At 51.4% G+C, this 25,538-nt stretch overlaps 1 protein-coding gene across 4 annotated transcripts; it reads left to right on the top strand.

Moving 5' to 3' along the window:
- Positions 1-10,661: 10,661 nt before the first annotated feature.
- On the top strand, positions 10,662-24,095 carry U2AF1 (U2 small nuclear RNA auxiliary factor 1). Of its 4 annotated transcripts, none has more exons than XM_077879340.1 (8): positions 10,662-10,799; positions 14,387-14,474; positions 18,338-18,404; positions 21,745-21,794; positions 21,970-22,068; positions 22,634-22,767; positions 22,858-22,950; positions 23,809-24,095. In XM_077879340.1, the coding sequence occupies exons 1-8, from the start codon at positions 10,756-10,758 to the stop codon at positions 23,954-23,956; spliced, it is 723 nt and encodes a 240-aa protein (XP_077735466.1). In that variant the 5' UTR covers positions 10,662-10,755; the 3' UTR covers positions 23,957-24,095. The 4 variants fall into 4 exon arrangements, with proteins under 4 accessions (XP_077735466.1, XP_077735467.1, XP_077735470.1 ...); XM_077879341.1 differs by lacking the exon at positions 18,338-18,404 and adding an exon at positions 17,431-17,497; XM_077879343.1 differs by lacking the exons at positions 10,662-10,799; positions 14,387-14,474 and adding an exon at positions 17,458-17,497.
- The last annotated feature ends 1,443 nt before the right edge of the window (positions 24,096-25,538 follow it).

The raw sequence follows: 25,538 nt of genomic DNA, 5'->3' as shown, positions 1-25,538 counted from the left end.
GAATCGATGCTGCTCGTAGAACGGGATCATCACACCAGGCGGAAAACATTTCTTGCGTTACCAGGACATGTTTGCACAAGGAGACATGGGGACGCGGCACATGCCTTTGAGAACCGTGGCCGTCCCCAGTCGAGCCCAGCTTTACCCGAGCGCCCAGCCTGTGCTCTGCACCTTGAAACCCTACCCCGCGCCTCCCTCCACCATTCTAATGGCCTTTCTAGAAACAGGGCCCCGGACCCAGCTGCCTCACAGGCACTTGAGGACCAAGGTTGTCGCCTCATACAGTCATAGCAAAGCCCATCCGTAGGATTTTCAGATGGTTCCTGGTCCCTGATTCCCGCCACAGATATTCAGGCTGTTTTGTATCACAACGCGGCTTCGATTTGTACAGCCAACCTTCTGAATGTTCATGCTCACCTGTAACGAGGATCTTCCTGCTAGATCCCAGCTGCCTTGGTGACCCTTCGCCTTCTGCATCGCCAACACCGCTCCGGTTGCTCCTGCTCGGCACCTTCTCCCTCCACCGCCACGCGGAGTTTTCCGGGCGGTTCTTGGTCATCACAGGCACTGTAAGACTTCAGCGGCTCATCCTCCGATTTCCTAAGTCTTATGGATCTGAGAAACAAAGGGAGAAGGAAATGGAGACAAAATTAAGTGTCCTTATAACCTGCAGCCCATTGACAAGTACCGGAGGCCGGCAGAGTAGAAAGTTCCTCCAGGAAGCTCCCTGGGGTCTTAGTGTTAATGCCCCGCTAGAGGGAAAAACAACCTTGGTTTGACCAGAGCGGGGCCTCCTTAGCCTGTGAAAGTCCTTTTGGAGCTTCCCTTCCCTTTACTTCCCCCAACCCCAAAGTATGTAACAGTCACCCCTCCCAATCCCAGGGCACCAGCTCTTTCTGCACCTGGTCCTGTCTTCCTGCTTTACTGAAGTCACCTTTTTGCATCAAAGACGTCTCAAGAATTCTTTCTTGCCGGTGCCCCCAGGCCTCAGCAACACTGCCCCCAAAACACATCAAAACGTCTTGGTGGTTCTTGCATCCCAATCGGGTTCACCCGAGGCAGCACAAAGGAGATGGTTTGTTAGATACACCCCAAGGGAGCCACCAAGGAGGGACTGTCTGCCCCAAGGCCATGGTGGGGGCTGTGGCTCACGGGGAGGAAGGAGGTAGAACATAGAGAATTTTCTGGTAACCATGCCAGTTATGAGTACCCCAGGGGTCAGCCAGGGCCCATGGCTATTCTGAGGTGGGGCACCTGATAGGCCTGTTCGTGTGCAGCCCGGTGGTCACTGCGATGTCGTTTTGGAATCTAGGTGAGGTTTGGTGGGGGCGAGAGAGAGGATCCTTTAGATTCCTTGGTGCTAAAAGGTTGTTTTGTTAAAAGCACAGGGACAGGACTGGTAGGCAGAAAGAGCTGCCCCGGCTTCTGAGGGGTGACTCTGATTACATATACTTGGGAGTTGGGGGAGGTGAGGGAAAGGGAGATTTCCAAAGGATTTTCATGTGTTTTTTTTTTTTTTTTTTTTGGATTTTCATGTGTTAAAGAAGATTCACAGACACAGAGGCCTTGCTATTGTCAAACCAAGGTAGGTTTTTTCCCTCTAGCCAGGCAGTAGGATCAAGACAGTTGGGAGCTTCTGGGAGGAAGGTCGGGAAGAAGGTCACAGGCATCACACCCAGGGCTGGGGGGCGGGGGAGGTTGAGGGTGTCCGCTGGTGCCTTGTCCTCAGCTGCCTTCTGCTCCCTCACCAGCTGCGGGCCCTTCTGCCTTCCTCACATTTCCACTGCTTTAGCCTGTTGCCTAAAAGCAGCCTCTAGGGTTCCTGGTATCGGTTCCTGATATGACAAGGACCGAATCTTACATGTCCCTCCCCCAGCAAGCAAGGGGGTATCTTTCCCTCTTCTTAAATTCATTCATCGTGCTCTTAAACCCAAAGTCACAAAAGGAAAAACACATTCTAGAATTTAAGACATACACAGTAGAGCACTGGCGGGGGGGTGGGGTGCTCAGTGGTTGAGCATCTGCCCTCAGCTCAGGGCATGACCCTGGGGTCCTGGGATCGAGTCCCGCATCGGATTCCCTGCAGGGAGCCTGCTTCTCCCCCTGCCTGGGTCTCTGCCCCTCTCTCTGTGTGTCTCTCATGAATAAATAAAATCTTTAAAAAAATAAAACATACAGTGTCAGTGACCAGAAGAGGTCCCTGCACGCCAGGGGGTCGCTGGGGCATTAGCCCCCTCGGGTCAGGTCAGGTTTTGCAGCAACTTGAATTTTGGCACCAAAATTACAAAAAACCGAAACAAAACCCACAACTTTCTGGTTTTGGAGCTTTTGTATTTCAGAATTGCAAGTAAGACTGATCCTGAACACAACACTGGTGGAAATGTGGGTGGTGAAGGCCGCTCTGGTGGTGCGGCAGACGGAAACGAGACCCATGGTCCTGGAAACTCCGATGCCGCCGACAGGTGACAGCTGGGCTCGGTTGTGTCCTGGTGTTCGGTGGACAGTGAGCGCGAGGGAGGAAATTGGACCTTTGGCTGAAAGTCTGTGTAAGCAGAGTGTGGAAGTTGTGGCTTGGCTGCTCCCGAGGCCTTACTGTAAAGCAGACATGTCTTAAAGATGGATTTGCTAATCAGAAAGGAAGCAGAACTTTCAGATTTGGGAAACTCCCAGCCTATCTGTATTGCAAAAACTGAGAACATGAAGAATGTGTTCAAGTGACCGTCATCATCGATGAAGAGATCAGACATTATTCTCTAAGACAAGGGAGAAGGACGCTGAGGCCTTCAGGGACCATCAGAGCGACTCTGCCGCTGGCTGCCCAAGTGCACTGGGGTCAGGGGCAGGGTGGCTTCAGGGAGGGGCAGCAGCCCCTGCACGGCCAGGCTAGTGCATAGTGCAGCTCCACCCCCACACTCTATGGCTGCAGGTGCTTCCCCCCGCCCCTGCCCCTGCAGAGTCCTGGGACAATGGCTGCCTCCACCTAGATTTCAAAGGACAGGGCTCCAGGTAGAGCTGTAACTCTGTGACCCCAACCCCAGGGAGCCACCACGGGGGCAGGGCCCTGGCACGGAGTTCCACCTGGGGGGAGTGGCACCCAAAGCTAGGGGGCAGGGCCGCCTGAGCCTTGGGGAACCAGCCTGGCCTAGCAAAGCCCCAGGAGTCCTGGAGGGCAGAGGATCCAGCCAGAGGGTTCTTCTCAAGCCTCAAACTCACAGATTTTCTTGTAGTTTAGACTTGCTCAGCCCTGTCACCCCGTCCTTCCTTCCAGCTGCTCCCCCTTCGGGATGGGAATGTCTGTCCTGTGCCCCAGCACTGTGTTTGGGCAGGTTCAGAGCTGGGAGGGGTCTGCCTCGGGATGAACGTGCCTGGGGTCTCCCCACCCCTGAACTACATGAGACTTTGGACTCCGACCCTAGAGTAGATGCTCGAATGAGTTCAAACTCAGGCTGTTGGGATGGAGTGAGCCCATCTCTCATGGGGGAAGGACATGATGTGGGGGCCAGGAGTGGACTGCTATGGTCTGAACCTGCTCTCCCGAAGCTCACACGCTGAAGCCGACCCCCAAGGTGATGGCAGTAGGGGCGGGGCCTTTGGGGTGATTGGGCCAGGAGGGGGAGCCCTGGTGATGGGGTGAGCGCCCCTAAGAAGGAGACCCCAGGGAGCTCCCTCGCCCCTTCCCCACTGTGAGGACACAAGGAGAAGATGCCATCTATGAACAAGGAAATGTAGAGAGCAAGATGAGTCACTCATGTCAAGCAAGCATGACACAGCAGCCAACGGTACTGAGCTAAGACCAGATATCACTCAGACCAGCGCAGGCTGCCAACACCCGGACCCGACAGCCTGCAGAAGCACAGGAGGCCTGCAGGGGCCCCAGACGGATGACATCCCTCGACAAGGGAGGATTTTTGCAGCAAACCATCAGACTTCCCAGACGTTGATCCCTCCACATCTGACCACTTCAAAAAGGCACCCGCTGCGGAAGGCCCTGCCCGAATGACCTCCACGAGGAACAGAGATCCTTCCCCGCTGGAACATAAGAAGCGGTGCGTGCCGAGAGCGGACCCAGACAGGCCAGAGGCCTTATCCCCACTGCACACCCACACACTCACTTCGCCCTGGGATGGTTCACTTACGTCCTGTTCCACCTCATTTGTTGTGTGGCCTGTGTCCTGCTTCACTTCATGGGACGTGCAAGAAGTCAAGTTCCACACGTGGTGAAACGTCCCTGAGTTTGGAATCCTGGACCTGCTTCATCGTCATGTGAACCTTGCTTGAGGACTGAATAAAGCCGGCCCTGGGGCAGACACACCTCGTGTGCACACCTTCATAGCGTGCTAACCCTAACCTGCCATGAAATCTTCTGGTGCCTTGATCTTGAACTCCCAGCTTCCAGCAGTGGAGGACATACCTGTCTGTCATTCATTAGCTGCCTTGTCCTTGGTCTTCTGCTACGGCAGCCTGAGCAGATGAAAACAGCAGCATAAGGACTACTGTGGTGACCCAGGGGTACTGAAGCCTGGCCAAGAGGAGCAAGGAATTAGAATGGATGTGAGAATAAGGGAGACACAAAGCCAAGGACCACCCATGCGGATGTACGGTATGGATGACGAACAGTCACTAAAGGCTGAAGTAGGCGAAGTTCTGTAGTTGGGAGGAGGAGAAAATGAGATCAGCCGGAAACATGTTGAGCTCAAGGTGTTTGGCAGACTCCTAAGTGGAGACCTGTGCTCCCACCTGTATTTGTATAACTGCCTCAGTAACTGGTACAACAGGTATCCCCCCCCCAAATATCAGATAATGGATGGACAGATGGGTGGATGGATGGATGAATGGATGATAGATGGGTGGGTCGATGGGTGAGTGATGGATGGGTGGGTGGTTGGGTGAATAGACGAATGATGGATGGGGGGGTAGATGGTTGGATGGATGGATGGACGATGGAGGAATGATGTTGGTGGCCCTGGTTCTAATAACCATATATTTTTTAAAGATTTTATTTATTTATTCATGGGAGACATACAGAGAGAGGCAGAGACAGAGACAGAGGCAGAGGGAGAATGGGACCTCTTGCAGGGAGCCTGACGTATGACTTGATCCTGGACTCTGGGATCACACCCTGAGCCAAAGGCAGATGCTCAACCACTGAGCCACCCAGGCGTCCCTCTAGTAACCATATTAATTCCTTGTGATGGAACCTTGTATTTGAGTTCAGTTCCCATATGCAGTGTTTATCCTGCCTTCCACCATTTTTCCCAGGGGTTCTACAGCTGACACCCTACATCCAGCTTCCAAGTCTTCAGGAGTCATCCTCCCTGGACCATGCCGTGCATCTGCACCCTCTGGATGACACAGACTGCCTGCTGGACTGGCATCTGTCTTGTCACGTATCAAGCCTTACCTCTGAGTCCCCGTTCTTCCTCACATACAGAATGTTTGTTCTGGGCAGCCTGGGTGGCTCAGCGGTTTAGCGCCGCCTTCAGCCCAGGGCGTGATCCTGGAGACCCAGGATCGAATCCCACGTCAGGCTCCTTGTATGGAGCCTGCTTCTCCCTCTGCCTGTGTCTCTGCCCCTCTCTCTCTCTCTCTCTCTCTCTCTGTGTGTGTGTGTCTCTATGAGTAAATAAATAAAATTTAAAAAAAAAAGAATGTTTGTTCTGATGCCGAGTGAACAGGTGAATTCATCCAAACGCTGGAGCTTAGCCTACAGCCCCCTTCCAACCAAGAATACCCACAATCCCGCTAACATAGCCTACTTCTTGACCACATCTTCTTGCTCTCTGTTGGGACAACTGCTTTTGAGACCATCTGGTCTCCTGGCTTCCCAACTCTGGCTCTCTTCCTCCAGATGTCACTGCCCAGGCTCCTCTGAAGGGTCCTGCTGCCACCCTCCCCCAGGCACTGCTGCCCCTTGGAGCTCTGGCCCTTGATCCACTCTCAACACTTAAGAGTCCTGAACCATCAGGCAACACTGCAGGGCCCAGAGTTTCTCTTAATTTTGGAAGCTAAAGATCCCCTTAGGAATTAGACAAAACCATGGACTATTTGCCCCCAGGAACACACACATGTACTGAAATTCTGTATATATGGTCCAGAGTTCCACACATATTTATACATACTAATTCCATACATGTGAATGAATCCCAAATATGCTACTCCACCTGGGCCTCTCCCCAGAGCCTGCTTGCTATCTATCTATCTATTTATTTATTTATTATTTTTAAGAGGGTTTCATGCCCAGGGTCACCTGGGTGGCTCAGTGGTTGAGCGTCTGCCTTCTGCTCAGGGCGTGATCCCGGGGTCCTGGGATGGAGCCCTGCATCTGGCTCCCTGCTCAGTGGGGAGCCTGCTTCTCCCTCTGCCACTCCCCTTGCTTGTGCTCTCTCTCTCTCTCTCTCTCTGTCAAATAAGTAAAACCTTTGGGGGGGGGGAAATCCATTTTAAACAACAAGAAAGTATGGCTTAAACAGCACACATTTATTCTCACCTAGTGCTAGAGGCTGGAAGTCCAAGGTCAAGGTGAGAGCAGGGCTGCTTCCTCTTGAGGCCTATCTCTGGGGTCGTAGACAGTCCTCTCCCGTGTCCTCATGTGCAACTTCTTTTTTTTTTATTATTTTTAAAAAGATTTTATTTATTTATTTATTTATTTATTTATTTATTTATTTATTTATTCTTATTTTTAAGATTCTATTTTTTATGAGCAACACAGAGAGAGAGGCAGAGGGATAAGCAGGCTCCCTGTGGGTGATCCCAGGACCCCTGGGATCACGACCTGAGCCAAAGGCAGACGCTCAAACACTGAGCCACCCAGTTGCCCCTGTGTCCGAACTTCTTGTAAAGACCCCAGTCAGGTTGAATCAGGGCCTCACTTTACCTTAATCATATCTATAAAGGCCTCATCACCAAACATAGTCCCATTTTGAGGGAAATTCATATGGCAAGACTTCAATGTATGAGTTTCAGAGGGACATGGTTCAGCCCATCACAGCAGCCGTATTCAGTGCCCGCAGCTTGCACCCAGGACTCTGACCACCACCGCTGCCACCCCAGCCCCAGTTCTTGCTCCCCATTTCTCACCAACATAACTGGCCCTCTAGCCACTTGTCATCTCTGGTCTTATTACCCTCAAAGGAGCCTGAGGCCGGGTGTTTAGGGTGCGCCGAGGATCTTAAACAGGGCTATGAGCGTGTTGGACTTTGGAAAGGTCCCGGCTGCATAGGTAACGGCGACTGGTTTCCCATTGGTGCTCTAACCGTCGCCCACCAAGCGGCTTACAACATATTATTACCTCACGGTGTTGTAGTTGGGAAGGAAGCCTGCTGGCCTCGGCAAGGCTGGGATCGGGGGGTCAGCCAGGTGGGCTTTATGGGGACTCTGGGGAACAGTCGTTTTCAGGCTCATTCAGGGTGTTGGTAGAGTTCAGGTCTATGCGCTTAGGGACAATTGCCTGTTTCCTTGCTGGCTGTCCTTCAGATTCTAGATGCCACCTGCATTCCCTGCCTCACGGTTCCCTCCAGGGACAATGGGTTGAGTCTGTCTCATGCTTCGGTCCCTGCCTCTGCCTCTAGTCAGAGAAATCTCCGCATTTACGGGCTCTAGTCACTGGTCTGGGCCCAGCTCGATGGTCCAGGATACTCTCCTATCTCAGGGTCTGCGACCTTAATGACATCGGCAGTCTCTGCACAGCAGAGCTCTGCTGAGTCCTGAGGGGATGAGACTCCTGGGGGGGACGTGAGTCCTGCCTGGATTTGAGGGTAATAAGACCAGAGACGACAAGTGGCTACAGTGCCAGTTGTGTTGCCCTGGGTTTCCTTTGAGGCTCCCCGTAACTGCTTTTGGGGCCACCCCAGCATCTCACTAGCATCTCTTCACACGCAACCCGCTCTCAAATGTGTTCTATATCAAATTTTAACAGAACTGGAGAGACACACCCCCTCCGCCCCAACATTGAACATTTCCGCCAGGATAACTCACTTTTGTGCAGTCCTCATCCCAGAACAAAACTGGGATTTCTCCATCTGTTTACTTACGAAGGCCCTGAGATTGCAAGCGCAGGTGCGGTGCACTCGCCCTGGAAGACGCACGCGGGAGGCTCTCTGTTGCAGGACCGCGCACGGAAGACGGAGGCTGCCAACCATCCCCGAGCCCCGCAACAGCTGGATTAAGCGATTCGCCACGCACACGGCACACGGCGGGGCACCAGCAGCTGCAAAAGCAGCGAGGCCGCTCGCCACGTACTCCTTCCGACCCAGCCATCTCCAGGATGGAGGCTACGCGAGGAAAGGCGGGCGGAGAAGAGTGGATAAGGAAGGAGGGACGGCAACGGACATATGCATCTTCTCATATTAAAAAGAATAAACGAAAAACACTGGAAATGTCTAGATCCACAGAAAGGACCCAGCGTCCCCTTAGACTGAGGCCTGGTGCTGGGAAAGGGGGGGTGGCAGTGAGGATGGAGCCTGGGGGCAAAGTGAGGATGGGCCCCTCTCTGGTGGGGTGGGACAGAACAGTGAGGGTGGGCCCCTCTCCTGGGGGGGACACTGAGGACGGGCCCTGGGGGGGAAGGACAGTGAGGACAGGCCCCTCTCCTGGGGTTGGGGGACAGTGAGGACAGGCCCCTCTCCTGGTGAGGGACGGTGAGGACGGGCCCCTCTCCTGGGGGGGGGACAGTGAGGATGGGCCCTGGGGGGACGGACTGTGAGGACAGGACCCTCTCCTGGGGGGAGGGGACAGTGGGGACGGGCCCCTCTCTGGTGGGGTGGGACAGAACAGTGAGGGTGGGCCCCTCTCCTGGGGGGGACACTGAGGACGGGCCCTGGGGGGGAAGGACAGTGAGGACAGGCCCCTCTCCTGGGTTGGGGGACAGTGAGGACAGGCCCCTCTCCTGGTGAGGGACGGTGAGGACGGGCCCCTCTCCTGGGGGGGGGACAGTGAGGATGGGCCCTGGGGGGACGGACTGTGAGGACAGGACCCTCTCCTGGGGGGAGGGGACAGTGGGGATGGGCCCCTCTCTGGTGGGGTGGGACAGAACAGTGAGGGTGGGCCCCTCTCCTGGGGGGGACAGTGAGGACGAGGGCTCTCCTGGGGGGACAATGGGGACGAGCCCTCTCCTGGGAGGACAGTGTGGACGGGCCCTCTCCTGGGGGGACAGTGAGGACGGGGCCTCTACTGGGGGACAGTGAGGACGGGCCCTCTCCTGGGGGACAGTGAGGACGGGCCCTCTCCTGGGGGACAGTGGGGATGGGCCCTCTCCTGGGGGACAGTGGGGACGGGCCCTCTCCTGGGGGGACAGTGAGGACGGGGCCTCTCCTGGGGGACAGTGGGGACGGGGCCTCTCCTGGGGGACAGTGGGGACGGGCCCTCTCCTGGGGGGACAGTGGGGACGGGTCCTCTCCTGGGGGGACAGTGGGGACGGGTCCTCTCCTGGGGGGACAGTGAGGACGGGCCCTCTCCTGGGGGGACAGTGAGGACGGGCCCTCTCCTGGGGGACAGTGAGGACGGGCCCTCTCCTGGGGGACAGTGAGGACGGGCCCTCTCCTGGGGGGACAGTGGGGACGGGTCCTCTCCTGGGGGGACAGTGGGGACGGGTCCTCTCCTGGGGGGACAGTGAGGACGGGCCCTCTCCTGGGGGACAGTGGGGACGGGCCCTCTCCTGGGGGGACAGTGGGGACGGGCCCTCTCCTGGGGGGACAGTGAGGACGGGCCCTCTCCTGGGGGACAGTGGGGACGGGCCCTCTCCTGGGGGGACAGTGGGGACGGGGCCTCTCCTGGGGGACAGTGGGGACGGGGCCTCTCCTGGGAGGACAGTGAGGACGGGCCCTCTCCTGGGGGGACAGAGGGCACGGGCCCTCTCCTGGGGGACAGTGGGGACGGGCCCTCTCCTGGGGGACAGTGGGGATGGGCCCTCTCCTGGGGGACAGTGGGGACGGGCCCTCTCCTGGGGGGACAGTGCGGACGGGGCCTCTCCTGGGGGGACAGTGAGGACGGGGCCTCTCCTGGGGGACAGTGTGGACGGGCCCTCTCCTGGGGGGACAGTGGGGACGGGGCCTCTCCTGGGGGGACAGTGGGGACGGGGCCTCTCCTGGGGGGACAGTGGGGACGGGCCCTCTCCTGGGGGACAGTGGGGACGGGTTCTCTCCTGGGGACAGTGGGGACGGGCCCTCTCCTGGGGGACAGTGGGGACGGGCCCTCTCCTGGGGGGGGACAGCGAGGATGCCCCGCTCCCTCCCCCGCCGCCGCCTCCTTCCGCGGCGAGGGACTTCCGCGCGCCCCGGGCCCGCACCCCGCACCCCGCACCCCGCCGCCGCCCCGGTCCCTGCGCAGCCCGGTCTGGGGTCTCCTGCGCTGGGCCCCGCGCACCGGCCCGGCCCTCCCGACTCCAGCCCCGCGGGCAGCGCGCGAGCCCAGGGGTCGGCCCGCACCGCCCGCTCCCGCTCCCGCTCCCGCGCACAGGGCGCCCGCCCGGCCCGCAGCCTCTGCCCGCCGCCCCCCGCGCCGGCTTCCGGGGGAGGAGAACGCGGAACGGGTCGGGGGGGGCGGGGGCGGCCGCACGCAGCGCGGGCTCCGGGGCCGAGGGGGCGGCGCCTCGCCCGCGCCAAGCCCCGCCCACGCGCAGGCAACGCCTCTCCGGATTGGGCAGCGCCGCCAGGCCGTCGGGGCGGGGCGAGCGTCGTCGCGTCCGGGTGACGTCTCCCGCGGGCGTCGGGCAGGGTCGGCGGCGTCGGCAGCGGCGGCGGCGGCGGCGGCCGGTGGGAAATGGCGGAGTACTTGGCCTCCATTTTTGGCACCGAGAAAGACAAGTGAGTGGGAGCCGCCCGGCGGGCTCCGGGGCGGGGGCGCGGGGGCGGGCGGGCGCGGGCGGCGGCGGGAGGCCCGGGCGGGCGGGGGGGAGGGGCGCGGCGGCCCTTCCGGCCTCGGGAGCCGCGCGCCGCCGCCTCGTGGGCGCCCGGGCGGGCTTCCGCTGGGCGGCGCGGCCTCTCCCGCCGGGGGTGCTCGGCGGCCCGGCCCGTCTGGGGGCGCCCCGGGCCCGCGTCCCGCCGCCGAGCCGTCGCGGGTCGCGCCGAAGTTGTCCACGGGAACCGGCCCCCGCCCCCCGCTTGGGCCCCGAACGCGGCTGCGGGCCGGCGGCCTTGGACAGCCCGGGGCCCGGCTGCTCGGGGCCGCGTCCGCCCCGCGAGCCTCGGCCTGGACGCGGCGGGTCGGGAGGACCCGTGAGCTCGGCCCGCAGCTTTGAACGCGCTCGGACCTGTGATTCCAGCATCGAGAGAAACGCGGGGTCCCTCCTCGCCGTCCCCCCACCTCTTTTTTTTTTTTTTTTAAGGTTGCATGCCTTTGCTACCCGGTTGTTGGGTTAAAAGCAAAAAGCAAAAAAAAAAAAAAAAAAAAAAAAAATTTGGATTTTGATCTTGGAGGTTTTAATTCCCGGTGCGCTGGCGGAAGTTTGGACTCCAGGGTAAATGTCTTCATTTAGGAGGATAACTCTTATTTGGAAACCTACTAAAGACTAGACTAAGCTGCGGCTCGGTCTGCATTTTGGAGAAGTAGTTAAGGGTGTTGGGATTCTTCTGGGCTCTACCTTGATGAGGGCTCTTGATGATCCAGCCCTCGGTTTGTTATAATGTTGTAAAACCACTTTTTGTTTTTCTTTCTTTTAAGATTTTATTTATTCATTCATGAGAGAAAGAGAGAGACACAGGCAGAGGGAGAAGCAGGCTCCATGCAGGGAGCCCGACATGGGACTCGATCCCAGGACTCCAGGATCACGCCCTGGACCAAAGGCAGACGCTAAACCACTGGGCCACCCAGGCTGCCCTAAAACCACTTTTTCAAACACGGGTTTTTTTTAATTCTATCTTACAGATTTTACTTTATTTTTAAAAGATTTTATTTATTCATGAGAGAGAGGGAGAGACACAGGCAGAGGGAGAAGCAGGCCCTATGCAGGGAGCCCGATGCAGGACTCTATCCCAGGTCTCCAGGATCAGGCCCTGGGCTGAAGGCAAATGCTCAACCGCTGAGCCACCCGGTGGCCCTTTAAAGATTCTATTTTTAAGTAATCTCTACACCCAGCGTGGGGCTCAAACTCAGAAACCTGAAATCCAGAGCCACGCACTGCTCCGCCGACTGAGCCAGCCAGGGGCCCCTGAAACCCTTTAAATTCTTTGTCTTCCAGGATGCAGTCTGTCCTGTAAAACATCTTGTGTTTGGAAGAGGGGGTTATATATTTTAGTGACAAAACCATGTGACATGATCATTAGTCGTGGTCACTCCAGAAACACTATTGAGTCCATCTCTGATGACTTAAAGATGAATGAAATTTGGGTCTTGATCTCCAGGAACTGGAGGGGCGGTTGTGTGTCGGGAAAGGGAAATTAAAGTTAGATGCACCGATGTGATGCTTTTTAAGCGCTGTGGACGGGGCTCAGAGGAGGAAGCTACCTGTAAACATCACCCTGAATGAATGGGCCAGCTCTGCTGGAAAGAGCCTTCTCGGAGTGTAGAATGATTAGGAAGATGCGTCAGTAACTTCCTCCCTGAGCTTGTAATAGTGTGGGCCATGACTTGTAGTCCATAAAGTTTTTTTCCTTATTCTTGTAAAAAGTTACATCAGATGGTGCCTTCACTGTACTCTGCAGAACTTTTAGAGGTTTATTCCAATTAACCTTTTTTTATATATTCCTGATGTAAGTAACCACATTTTAGCCTACTAAAGCCGAATTGTAAAAGGCATGGCTTTAATTCAGAAACTTGATTATTTAATCTGTTACTCGTCTCATTTCGGGGAGATTTGTGGGGTTTTAGTTTCCAGGAGACAGTATCAATGCCTAAAAAACAAAGATGATGATTCCTGCTAACGTTTCCCCCCGCCCCCCCCCAAGCTATAAGTAAAATATAGGTGTGTGCCAATTAAAAAGATTTATGTAGTCCTACATTTGAACTTATGGTCATTTTCTAAATTCAAGCAAGGTTGGTCCTCTAATATCTTCTCTGTAATGGTCACTTTTTTAAAAATCTCTTTTATTTCAGTGGTTTAATAAGCGGATTGCTAAAAGTTTATTACTAGGACAGCTTTGACTGATATACTAAATTCTAATCAAGTGCTATGAAATTAAAGCCATTTCTGAAAGTACAGAAACAAAGATTGTTTTAATTATGTAGAATAGTTGGGTGTTGTTCAGGCGGGGGTTTTGCCCATTCTGAGGTATTTTTAAAATAAGCTCTTAATTTTCAGGTGATTTTCTGAAGATGTAAATTATGTATTCAAATTATAGGTGAAGTAAGACTTAAGGATAAGTTTGCAAATGCGTAATCTTCCTCCCCTGGTAAATTCAGACTTTTCCATGCTTATTGATACCTAATAAATTGGTGGCTAATTGATCTTTGCAGACCATCAAATTTTAAGACCCTTTGATTCTAACTCTGGATTGACTGTCTGAACGTAGAGCCCTTGCTAAAAAAATTGAACCTACGAAGTGACCCTCCCAAGTCTGCAAATCTAGCTTTGAGTGGTGCTCATCCAGTAAGATTTCATGACCCATCACAGGTCTGAGCCATCTGACATTGCTGTCACGGTGATGGCTGGATTGCTAGTTTTGATTTGATCTGGATCATGCAGGTATTTGAACGGTCCTAAGGGAGAGCTTTGTGATACAGACAGGAGGTGGCCTTGTGTAGGAACAAGCAGATGAGTTCCCCTGATAGCTTGTGTCAGTGTATTGAAACCAGGAGACTGCCGTACTTCAGACCTGTGTTTGGAAATTTCCTGTTGGTCTGGCGTCATGAACGAGAGAACATGGACTTTGTTTTAGTGAGAGATTGCATTTAATGAGCACTAAGTATGAAGTGTACACATGGCATGTGATTCTTGGAACAAAGCCAGCTTGGCATTTTCCTCATTTTACAGGTGGCTCCTGGGACCAGGAGAGGTGGGGTGACTTGCCCAAGCCCAGGTAGCTAGTGGCAGAGTCAGAATCTCAACCTTCACTGTGCTGTGTTGGTGTCCTCAAGAGAGAATTTCATCATGGAACGCTAGAGAATAGATATGTTTTGAATTAAATTTAGTTTTAAGCTTAAATATTCCATTAAGAAGAAACAGCAGAGCAGAGCAAGTAGTTGAGAGTGGAGTGGCTTTGGATGGGGGGGTGTCTGGGGTGGAGTTAGAGCACTCTTCATTGAAGGACTAACGTATTTGTCAGAGGCAGATTGAGGGGAGGGTCACCCAGAAATGCTGCTAGGAAGGGGAAGGGACCTGCTACCCAAGAAAACTGTATGTCTGTGTTTTCTCAGAGCAAAAGAAAAGTAGTTCAGAAGCATATGTGATGTTGACGTATTTACATCTGTTTGATGCCTTCCCAGCAAAATAATCAGCTCTTATTTTCCCTTACAGAGTCAACTGTTCATTTTATTTCAAAATTGGAGCATGTCGTCATGGAGACAGATGCTCTCGGTTGCACAATAAACCGACCTTTAGCCAGGTTTGTTTTTTTCTTTCTTTTTTCTGTATTCATGCAAATTATCAAAACTTCATGTACTTTACAGAGGCAGTTAATGCTTTTCCATGTATTACATAGGACATTTTTTTCTCTAGTAGTTTTAGTCTCCATTGTGTTTGTATGTTGTTCTGTTTAAATGAGAATGAGACCAGTGAACCACCCCCAGGGAGGAGGTCTGCAAGACAGGTCCTTCCTCCGCAGGTAGAGAAGCTTTTTACAAAGAAGTGATTAATGTTTGCTTGTTGGCTGTGACTGGTCTTTGCCGCCTTGCCACCCCTTCTCCCCTCTCATAGACGTGGGTCCAGTGGGGGCAGCCTCGCCAGCGTGGACTTAGCCTTGTTTTCCTGGCACCGATTGAAGCCAAGTGGGCTTTCTGCAATTTGCTCTCTCCAGGCAGCAGAGACGGACAGAGCCACCCACAGGGGTGCTTGTGCCATTCTCAGCACATGCTCAGGGGTTCCCCAGTAGTCCTGGGTGTGCCCCCTCTTGCAGATGCCCAGGTGAGGGGTTAGCCATGACATCATGTCATAGAAACATTAAAAATGAAACTTAACATTTGAAGATGGGCATTTACCTTCAGTTATTTGTAGCCGGTCTATTTGGTTGGTTGAGAGGTGCCTGTTAGCTTGGGCTTAGGTCGTCCATTGTGAGTTTAGATCAATCAGAAATTGTAGATTTTTTGGTTGGCTTTGTTTGTTAACTGAAGAACAGGTGGGATTTGCATCCTACAGGTGATCACTGAGGAGTTAGGGGAAAAAGCACCTGTAATAGGAACAGGAAACTTCTGCCCATGTTTATCTGGATATTTAGACTTTGAAAAATTCTAGTCTTTCCAGACTGAGGGCTTAAGTTCCTTCCCACTGGTGGTGACATCTGAGTGAGCATCCTCTGAATCATTGGGTAGCTATTGTGTGTAGCCCCTGGAAGCTGCCAGACCCTGCCTCTGAGCTCACATCATCCTGTTCACGTGTTCTTGAACTTCTGCCAGAACAGATGTTTACATTTTACTATAAGTATTTAGGAAAATCAGCCAATTGCTGTAGGAAAGAGATATTTGTATTTTCTAATTTAAGCCCAAAGAAAACCCCACAATATGTTTTAGAAACATATGTAATATGTTTTTAGAAGAGGGGTGATGGCTTCCTCTCCCCCATTATTCCACTGACACAGCATGGTTAGTATAACAAGAACCTATCTTTAATTTAGGAGAATATGTCTCTTTTTTGAATCTCAGAATATTGTAGATATTGCTGTAAACCTTACTGCAATTTTTTTTTAAGTGGCTTGATTTCTGAACTAAATCTCCCCAGCTAAGCCAGTGATTATAGATTGGGCAGTTAACAAACATCTTACGTGTCCATTGAGATTTTTGATTCTGTGGGTTATTTCCAGATGTGCCAAGTGTTGGGCTGAGAGAGAAGTGATCCTGGTAGGAAAGTTTTCTTTAAGCTATCCAGAGCCATTTGGTTTATTTTCTGTGTGAATCACTGATACCTCAGAATGTTAATGTGAAGTTAATCTGAGTACTTTGGATCAAGAAGAGGCAGCGATTCCATTAACGTTGGGGTCAGTTCTATGTGTTCACCTGAGCATCTCATTGTTACGGGCTTGGTTGGTTTCAGGCAATCCTGACCCCAATTATAATGGAATTGCAATGCCCGCTCTGGGTATAGTTTCCTTCACTAACCAACCACTGCCAGATGACCCGAGCAAGACCTAAAATGAATTCCTTGTTGAATATTTGGGCTCTGTATAGCTTTCTGTCAGAGTTGTTAGGCTTACTGGTGATTCCCATTGAAAACTGAGTCAAGTCAGCTTTGGGAAACAGCCGAGGCCAAGATAAGTTGACCTGGGGCAGTACTTGGTGGCTGGGGGAAGATGCAAGGCTCTGCAGGAAGGGGGGTGTGTGTGTGTGTGTGTGTGTGTGTGTGTGTGTGTGTGAGAGACCATCATGTACATGGTCATGGCCTGGCGGTTGATGTTTCTCCCGTGTGGGTTTCCCCATAGCAGACCTTTGGGGTGTGCCCACACAACTTCTTCCTTTAAATGTAGCTAGAAACGGAACTGCAGGTTTTGTAAAGCCACTCACAAAACTGCTGTGGACCTGTGTTGTTGAGACTAAACATTTATTTTTCTGAATCATGCAGTATATTGGTTCAGCTTGTAAAACTCAGTGTGGGTTTCTTTTTAAGCTTCTTGCAGTGATGTGGACGTTAAGATTCATGTAATATATTAGCCTACTAACTTAAACATGGTTTGTTTTTTCAGACAACTTGATTTTAAGAAGAACGGTACAATGTAAGGTTTCAAGTCTTCCTGATCCAGTTTAAAGCACAAGGGCTAAAAGGATTTTTTTCCCTTAAAAGAAGGATCGGAAAAGAACAGATGTTTAAGCTATTGTATTATGTAAACAGAGGTCCCACCAAGCAAACAAATGTGGGATAGGTGTCCATGACAGTCAGGACACCCATTTGGTGCGCCTGTTTCCTGTGAGACCAGACAGCTTGATGGACTGCATACAGTTGACTTACGCATTTGGTTTTCCCAAAAAATAAAAAAAAAATAAAAATCATTTTGTGTGGGGAATATGATTAGCATGTGAATTTTTCAACATCTTAGTGTCTGCTAGCTTGGAGTATAAGAAAACCGTTAGTTTGCTATCATTTATTTTGCATTAAAACGCTGGAATAATGTGGGACTACTGAAAAAATGGCTACAGTTTCTTCCTGGTTGCTGGCTAACTTGACCTAAGTCACTGCTCACACTCTGTTTTCATAATATGATGGTTTGGGTGTGCTCTTCAGAGGACAAGTGTCTGACTTGTGGGAAACAGACAAGCAAGCGTTGAGCCATTTGCAAACAAGTTGTCTCTTTGCAATTGTCTAATACATGCACAGCAGCCAGTAGAATTCCCCTTTTTATTTTTTTTTCCCCGCAGACCATCTTGATTCAAAACATCTATCGTAATCCCCAAAACAGTGCACAGACGGCTGACGGCTCACACTGTAAGTCCCACAGTTGGAGAAATTTTTTTAAAACAATGGTGTTAAAGAGCCCACTCTTAATTGAGACAAATACTGTTGGCTTCTGAGCTGCTGACGTAGAGCTGTTGCAAACAGGACAAGGTGCTGGAAGGCCTTGGTACCTACAGCAAGAACCTGATACTTGGCCACGTTCAGGAGGCTGTCCGAGGCAAGGGCTCTGGGGAGGCCTCTTCCCTGGGTTGACGTTTGTTAACGAGAGGGAGGGGGTCTGTCCATGTGACACTTGACAGTTCCCAGCCAAACACTGGTCTTTCCAGTGCCTGAACCCCTGGCCTTTATTAAGTTCTTTCTGTAAAGGTAAAAATCTTAGGAATGTTTAGGAATCAATAAGGTAAGTTGCCCAATAAGTGTGGGTTTTATTTCACCATTACAATTTTTCCTCTAGGAAGTGGAGATTTCATGATATGTAATTATTGTATTTCTCTGCTCTCATGGTTTTTGTCATCAGTTTATGCAGGCACTTTCTCAGCTCATGAAGTTTTCTGTAATAGCGAAGACCATTTTGGTAGTAACTTGCCAAGTTGCTTGCACTCGTAACTGGGTTGGAACTTGGAAATGGGGAATCTTTGCGTCCCGTGAACAGAAATACAATATCAGCATATCATGGGATCTCTGTGACGTTGCAGTGTTAGGGTGCTCCAAGACAGCCACCAACTAAGAGAAAAACCTCTCTGCTTCGAAAGAAAATAACTTGCTCTTTTTTCAGCACTGAGTCTTGACTGAAGTGATCGCCACAGGAAACCGGTTAAGTGTTTAAATTTAATTTTCCATAATATAAAGTTGTTGCGTTTTGTATTTCAGACCATTGCCCTCTTGAACATTTACCGTAACCCTCAAAACTCTTCCCAGTCTGCTGACGGTTTGCGCTGTAAGTTCATACAAGTTCCTTCCCTGGTTCCCTGGGCTTGCGTGTCAGAGCTCAGTGTCAGCTCCACCTGGTCTGCCGCTGTAGTGTCAAGGACGGCCTTTCACTAGAGGTGTCGAGAGCTTGTGTCCCACTGACCCCATGGAAACCTCTGAGATTTGAACTCCTGCCCACTTTTTAAGAAACAAAAACTGACCAGAAAGGATACCCTCCCTGTACGATAGCTTGGAGCTGCTGCTCTTGCTACCTTGACCGTCATCCCAGGGGAGAATATACTTGGAGTTAAATGTGCAGCTGTGTTCTTCCCCTCGTAAGAGCAATAGTATCCGAAAGTTTCTCTCACGTTAAAAAACAGTATCCTGAAATTATTTTTGAGGTTTTATGTCTTATCAGACTTTTTCTTGAACTCCATTCTGGAGCTCATGCTTTTATTGTAAGAGCATTGTTCTGAGAGTGTTTCCCAATGAGGATCTTCCGAGTTGCACGGACTCCTCTGAGTTTTCCTCAACGCCAGCCCTATGCCGACTCAGTCTTTAACCAAAGTCCTTTACGTAGCTTTCTGCAACTTGGAGAAGCTAGCTTACTACGTGTGGAAAAGAAAAGGTGTACTTGGTGGGGAGATGGAGCTAGTCTGGGCATTTAGTAGACCCTGCTCGTTTCTCCCTATGTTGAGAAATAGTAAATTTAAGTTACAAACGTTGTGTTTCCTCAGGGGTAGTTTTTCAAGAACAGGATCCATATTAGTATCCCTGGAAGTTTCGAAAAGCTAAAATTTAGATTTTATGGCTCTTGAGCCGTGGAATGAATTCAGTCATCTGGATACATTGAAAGGATCATCCTGGACTCCTACTAAAATCAAGGGGTCCAAACCAAACAGCTTCTCATTTTCTAGTTTTGAAGCTGCAAAATGTAATAGAAAATGCTGTCCACAGGTGCCCCTGAATAGCCACAGACCTAAGTCCCACACATCCTTGGCCCACGGCTCCTCAGCTCATAGGGCAGTCTACACCGCCCGCTCGGGCCACCCTCTTTGTGCGGCTGTGTGAGTGCACAGTGCACGTGTCTGTGTGGGGGAGGGCTGGGAAGGTTCTCCTGCCAACACACCGTGTTTCTCCATGCCGTGCTGACCTGATAGCAGATCATTTGTTTCCCTGAATCTGATGGCAACAGGATTTACGGGTAGCCCTTGTTTTAAAATACTTGGTTTTGCTTTGTTTTTTAAAGAAACAAAATCAATAGGTGGAGGGAAGTACTTACATATGGACTTATTAAATAATTTTCGTAACAGCCCTGCCCTGGGGTAAAACGAATGAGAGGTTGACGATTGAGTAATGACAATTAATCATTCTTTGCCCTGATCGTTTACTTGGGGACTGCGGATGCTTCGTTGACAAAACAATGTTGGATTAGTTTTCTTCGTGTCTTTACCTGCGATTCACAGTGCTCTTGTTGTGCGTATGCTACATAATAAAAGTTGAGCTGTACCAAATATTCCGATTATGGGCTCCAGATTCTACAAATTAAATGAAGTTCTGATCAATTTAGGTAGAAAATCCATTTAAGCTGATGAACCTGCAACAGAGCCTTCGAGTAAATTTCAACCAGCCGAGTTCATCAGTTTCCTAAATTTACAACTTTTTAACATGCCCTTTCGTGTATAGAAGTATGAATCCCAGTTGAAGAAAGTTTCTGTGAGAAAACTAGGTATCTTCAGGTGGTATTATGTAAGATCCATGGAGTCACGTAGATGACTTTGCAGTTGACCAGTGTCTTAATCACTCATCTCTGTCCTGCCCTAGTTATATGGTTGACTGGAGATTTTTAACCAGAGTCTAGAAGATAAAATATGCCCACTATCGAGCATTTTCAAATTGAACTTCCCAGAAGTCACTAAGGTACAATGCTGTTCTCCAGGGAGAGAATTAGAAATACCATGACTACAACAGTCTTTGAACCACCACCAGAGCCTGACTCAACAGGGCTAGCACTTTGAGCATGCAAATGTCTTTTCTCCTCATTTTTTTCTGATGTGAGAAGGGAATGTAAAGATTAAAATCTGCCCTTTGGAATGGGCATCTCTTCTCCCGACTACTTCTTCTTAAGAACTTGATTTGCCCGAGGAAGGAGGTCATGTCCACGATAGCTTTTAAATTGTACCGGGCTGTCAAGAGGAGTAGTTGTTGCCTAATGCAGTCAAGAGGTTTTGGGTTCTAAAGCAAGCTGGGTTCCCCCGGAAATTCAAAAATAACTAAGATGGCAGGAATCACCCCTCCTACCCCCTCCCATGCATTAGAAAGTAAATGTCAGTCATTCTCAGAATCAAAAGATAAAGTTTTCCAGGGAAACTGCCCCAGGCAGCATGGTGGATACATCCGCGTGCCTCTGCCCCAGTGCCCTCGCCGCCTGATGAGGCTGGGCTGCCGGTCCAGGACTGTGGTTGGGGAGGGGACAACTGAACAGTAAGCTGGCCCAGCCTTGAAGCCACTCGGCCTTGGTAGGCTCCGTGATTGGGCTGTATGGGACACTGGTTCATTGACATGCCAGCTTTGTGATTTCTCAGGTTTAGGTAAGAGAATTGTAGAATTTGAACGGTAAAATTTGGTAGAATGATAATGAGGGTAGAATGTAAATTTGGAAAATCTGCCCACACAGTGGACATGATTGATTACACTTAGTGCATGTGCATTATGAAGAATAAACTTGATGGGAATAGTTATGGAATATAAAATAAGAATGCTTCCTTCAGCAAAGCATTGTAACTTTCCCTTTATTCAGAGGCATTCGAACTACTGTAATTGAACTTGGTAATTATCCTACTGAGTCTTTATTTATCGTCATTTGGGTTTTAATCGCATCAGAAAGAATTTTATAATAGCATTGTGTGGCTGCTAATCTGTAAGAAATTAGTCAGGAACATTAGCTCTTAATCACGTACCCTGATTTCAGCTTTTATTTTAGCCTGTTAAAGAGGAAAAAATCAGTGTGATTCCTTGGCCTCTATTTTAAATCATAAAAGGAAGAAAATTTTCATTTAAAAATTTCTTGAGGGTAAACTTTTTCCTTAACACTTTCTGAAAACGTGGCCCTTTGATGCTGATTAAAACTTGCTGTGATTTTAATAGCCAGAACTGAGACTGTCATAGGGGGCATTTAAAAACTTCACCACACTTTAAAATTTTTAACAATTGGCTGTCACGCAGTATCTTCAGTGCTCCAGTAGAATGCAGCTCTGTTGTGTTTCCTCTCTAGACAATCTAATGTGTGTTACTGTAGCAGTTTGAGTTAAACGCAGCGTTGTCTTTAAGGCTCCGTCTCTAACCAGCAAGGTTTCTGTTGTTCATAGGTGCCGTGAGTGACGTCGAGATGCAGGAGCACTATGATGAGTTCTTTGAGGTGAGATACTATTTGACAGTGACCAGCCTGTTCGCCTTCTGTATCCCTTTGCAAGGAGTTAAAATACGTTCCTATTCATAGATATGCTTAAATGGGAGTTATGTGCAGGTGGTACTTTAAGTATCTCTTGAGCCTTAAATTACTGTGTCGTCTCCCCCCCTCCCCCCCCCCACAGGAGGTTTTTACAGAAATGGAGGAGAAGTATGGGGAAGTCGAGGAGATGAATGTCTGTGATAACCTCGGAGACCACCTAGTTGGGAACGTGTACGTCAAGGTAGGAACAGACTGACAGGTGGGAGTTCTGTCTCTTGACTGATGCAGACTAAGGAGCGAAGACTGCCTACCTTCGGATGTTAGAACTTCAAAGTTCTGAAAGCTCGCTGCTAGTCATGAATGTTAATGCACTCAGTCCTTGGCTGGCCAGAGCCTGGGCATGACAGCAGCCGTGGGTGCCGGAGGGATGGATGGGACACCACAGTCACCGCACTTCGGTGTTGGGGTTTTCATTGCTGTTGCTGACGGGCTGTCTGGATGCAGGAGAAGTTGGTTTATATGTGTGGTTTCTTGTTCCCACCCCCTTTTTTTTTTTAAGCCCCCATGGCCCACACAAATCATCGCATTTGCTCTTTTAACTGATCGAAAGCCTAGGCTGTGTGTGTCTGATCTCAGACCATCACAGAATTATGTGATCCGATTGCAGATAAAGATAGTCTGTCTTTAAATTTGCTGTGCAGCAGCATCCCACTATATTTTGCCCCCGTGAAGGTGTCACGTGTATTTGGAGAGGAGGTCTTTCTGGGTGAGTGTGGGCAGCAGGCATCTCTGCTTCGTTTTTTCAGTTTCGCCGAGAGGAAGACGCGGAAAAGGCCGTGATTGACTTGAACAACCGCTGGTTTAATGGGCAGCCAATCCACGCTGAGCTCTCCCCGGTGACTGACTTCCGAGAGGCGTGCTGCCGCCAGTACGAGATGGGGTAGGTGACGGCGCAGGTGCGGGGCCCGCGGGAGGGCTGGCGGGGGACTAGCAGGCAGCGCGCGGCATGGTGGCCTCTGCTTCCCCGCAGGGAGTGCACGCGGGGCGGTTTCTGCAACTTCATGCACCTGAAGCCCATTTCCAGGGAGCTGCGGCGGGAGCTGTACGGGCGCCGGCGCAAGAAGTGAGTACTTCCCACAGCCTTCTCTTGCCTCCTGGCGCTTTCTGTTCTGGAAGGTACTTTATCAAGTAAAGCATGCCCTGAGTGTAAAAGTCACTGTTTGGGACATAGTATGTATTTTCAGGTATGAAATGTACTCTTAAAAGAATATCCCACATTGTCCTGCGAGCCCTTGGGACCTGCGTGAGGGGGAGGCGGTCCGAGTGGGTTCGTGAGCACAGGGTTTATCCCTCAGCATAACTTCATGTGCTGCGTGTTTCCTCTGGGGGCTCCCATTTGGTGTCTGTTTGCTTTGGGGGCAGGGAGCGTGGGCGGAATCGGGCAGGGTCCCATGTGTGGTCCCGGTGGTGAAGGGCAGCCTGCGGTGCCACAGAACAGAGAGTGAGCCCGGAAGTCAGGAGAGGCATCTTATCCCGCCTGGCTGAGTTCTGACCCCAGGGCTTTTCGCCCCCCTCCTGGGAAACAGGTCCCAGGAGATGTAGGGCTTGTTGGTGATTGTTTCATTGTCAACAGAAAGCATGGGAGAAGACGAGCCCTGCCCTCCGTGCCCCAGAGCCCAGCGGGGGAGGGGCCGGGGCCTGATAACAGCTTCGGGGGGTGTCAAACAGCCCCCGACCCTTGGAGCTGGCATCCTGGAAGCACAGGCCATGGAGGGTCACCTGCCTCATGATCCTGACAAGCTGGCTTTCTGCCCTGGCCTCTGGGTGCACGTACAGCGTGGGTGTGCAGTTTCGTGGGAGCGATTTCCCTTTATTGGTGCCATCTACTCGGCGGGATACAGTATTCGGAAGCGTTAATCATTGTGAGATACCGTTGGATGCTTTGCTTTGGATGACACAGTTTTGTTTTCTTTGGTTGCAGGCATAGATCGAGGTCCCGGTCTCGGGAGCGTCGCTCTCGGTCTAGAGACCGTGGTCGTGGCGGCGGCGGTGGTGGCGGCGGCGGCGGTGGGGGACGGGAGCGTGACAGGAGGCGGTCGAGAGACCGTGAAAGATCTGGGCGATTCTGAGCCATGCCGTTTTTACCGTATGTCTGCTAGACAGTGTTGTAGTTGATTGACCAAACCAGTTCATAACGGGAATTTTTTTTAAAAAACAACAAAAAAAAACAAAGATGGGTTTCTGAATAAAATTTGTAGTGATACAGTATCCTTGGTGTAACTTATTTCTTGTGGAAAGTCACTCACTCCCTCTCCCTTGCTTGGCAGCCACGCACGTCTCCGTCCTGGAGGTGAGGATTAATACCCGTCAGTGACTGGGGTAGAAACGAAGCCATGGTTTCAGACTCAGGCTGAGACAGACACCCCCACCTGTTAACCAGTTACCTCCATGTTCACTGGTGACCCAGCATTTCTCCGCTGAGGCTCCCAGAGAGCCGGGGACGGGGGGGCCTGGGGTCACAGGAATGACTGCTAGCTCGGTAGGTACTTGCGGCAGGGACACCTCCGGAGGCCCCATCGTGTTCCACTTCTCTTACCAGGAGAGTCTCCAGGTGGCCTAAACCGGGCTGTGCCCAGAGCTCACGAGAGCTGGCGGTGCATCCCCTGACGGCTGCGGTGACGTGGGCTCGGTGTCCGATGGTGCAGGGCCGTGCCAGTGACGACAGCCATTCGGGTGCTGGGGTGTGACATCGATGGCTGTCCGCTTGGTCCGGGCCCACGCACACCTCGGCCAGGGACACTTCTCAGGAGGTTGCCTTGTAGGGCACGCCACCCCTGGGTGCCCACATGGGGGCCTGGCTGTCCCCTGGCTCTGGGGCTGGGAGCACCTGCTGGTGCTGGGGGAACAAGGGTCTGTCCGGGTCCTGCCTTTGTAGTGTGGGAGGAGCCCCCCGGCTGTAGCAACAGCACACGGGCACCTGGGAGAAAATCCTACTTACCTGGCGAAGGGGGGGGGTTGGTTTTGTTTTATGAACATCTAATTTTATGTGATGAAATTTTTTAAAGTTCTAATGGCAACGTTCTGTTCAAGTTCAGTCTGTGTCAAAACCAGTTCTGTATCTGGTTATGGGCAGATGATTTGGGATGAATTGGCAGCAGTTCTCAGTTGGTCTAGGAAGCTATGTTTGCGTCACCTTTCTGCACACTCCCGAGCGTCAGCAGTAGGACTTAAGGTTTTCTGCCCAAGTTTGGTCAGAGTTGTAGAGATGATTGGGTAATTTCCACTATATGTAAATGGAGGGAATGTGGCAAACATTTTGATTTTTTTATTTGTTGATTTTATTAGCGCGCAGGAGGAGGGGAGGGCAGAAGGAGAAGCCGGCTCCCCGCTGAGCAGGAGCCCGATGCGGGACTCGATCCCAGGACTCTGGGATCATGACCTGAGCCGGAGGCGGACGCTTCACTGGCTGAGCCCCCAGGCGCCCCAAGGAGAAGCAAGTTCGCCGAGGTTTTGTGTAGCTGGTAATCAGACAACTTGGGACTGGAACCCAGTAGGCGGCTATTTTGTATTTCTTAACCAAGGTTAGAATCCCCCCTTTCCTGTAAAAGTTGTTAAAACACACAGAAATCCCACCACAAGTGCCTTTAAACATCACCACTGACGTAACCCGGGAATCCTGTGCCTCGGGTGGGAGGCCCTGGGGGCGTCTGG

This window comes from Canis aureus, chromosome 30 (genome assembly GCF_053574225.1).
Source record: "Canis aureus isolate CA01 chromosome 30, VMU_Caureus_v.1.0, whole genome shotgun sequence".
NCBI lineage: Eukaryota > Metazoa > Chordata > Mammalia > Carnivora > Canidae > Canis > Canis aureus.
The sequence above is the reverse complement of the archived record's forward strand: the minus strand, read 5'-3'. Positions and strand labels throughout refer to the sequence as shown.

What these genes read in the sequence shown, in the direction of transcription:
- U2AF1 (XM_077879340.1), top strand. Translation starts at nt 10,756, where the DNA reads ATGGCGGAGTACTTGGCCTCCATTTTTGGCACCGAGAAAGACAA. An exon ending in ATAAACCGACCTTTAGCCAG is followed by an intron (nt 14,475 to 18,337) that starts GTTTGTTTTTTT and finishes TTTGTATTTCAG; the next exon opens with ACCATTGCCCTCTTGAACAT. An exon ending in TTGGGAACGTGTACGTCAAG is followed by an intron (nt 22,069 to 22,633) that starts GTAGGAACAGAC and finishes TCGTTTTTTCAG; the next exon opens with TTTCGCCGAGAGGAAGACGC.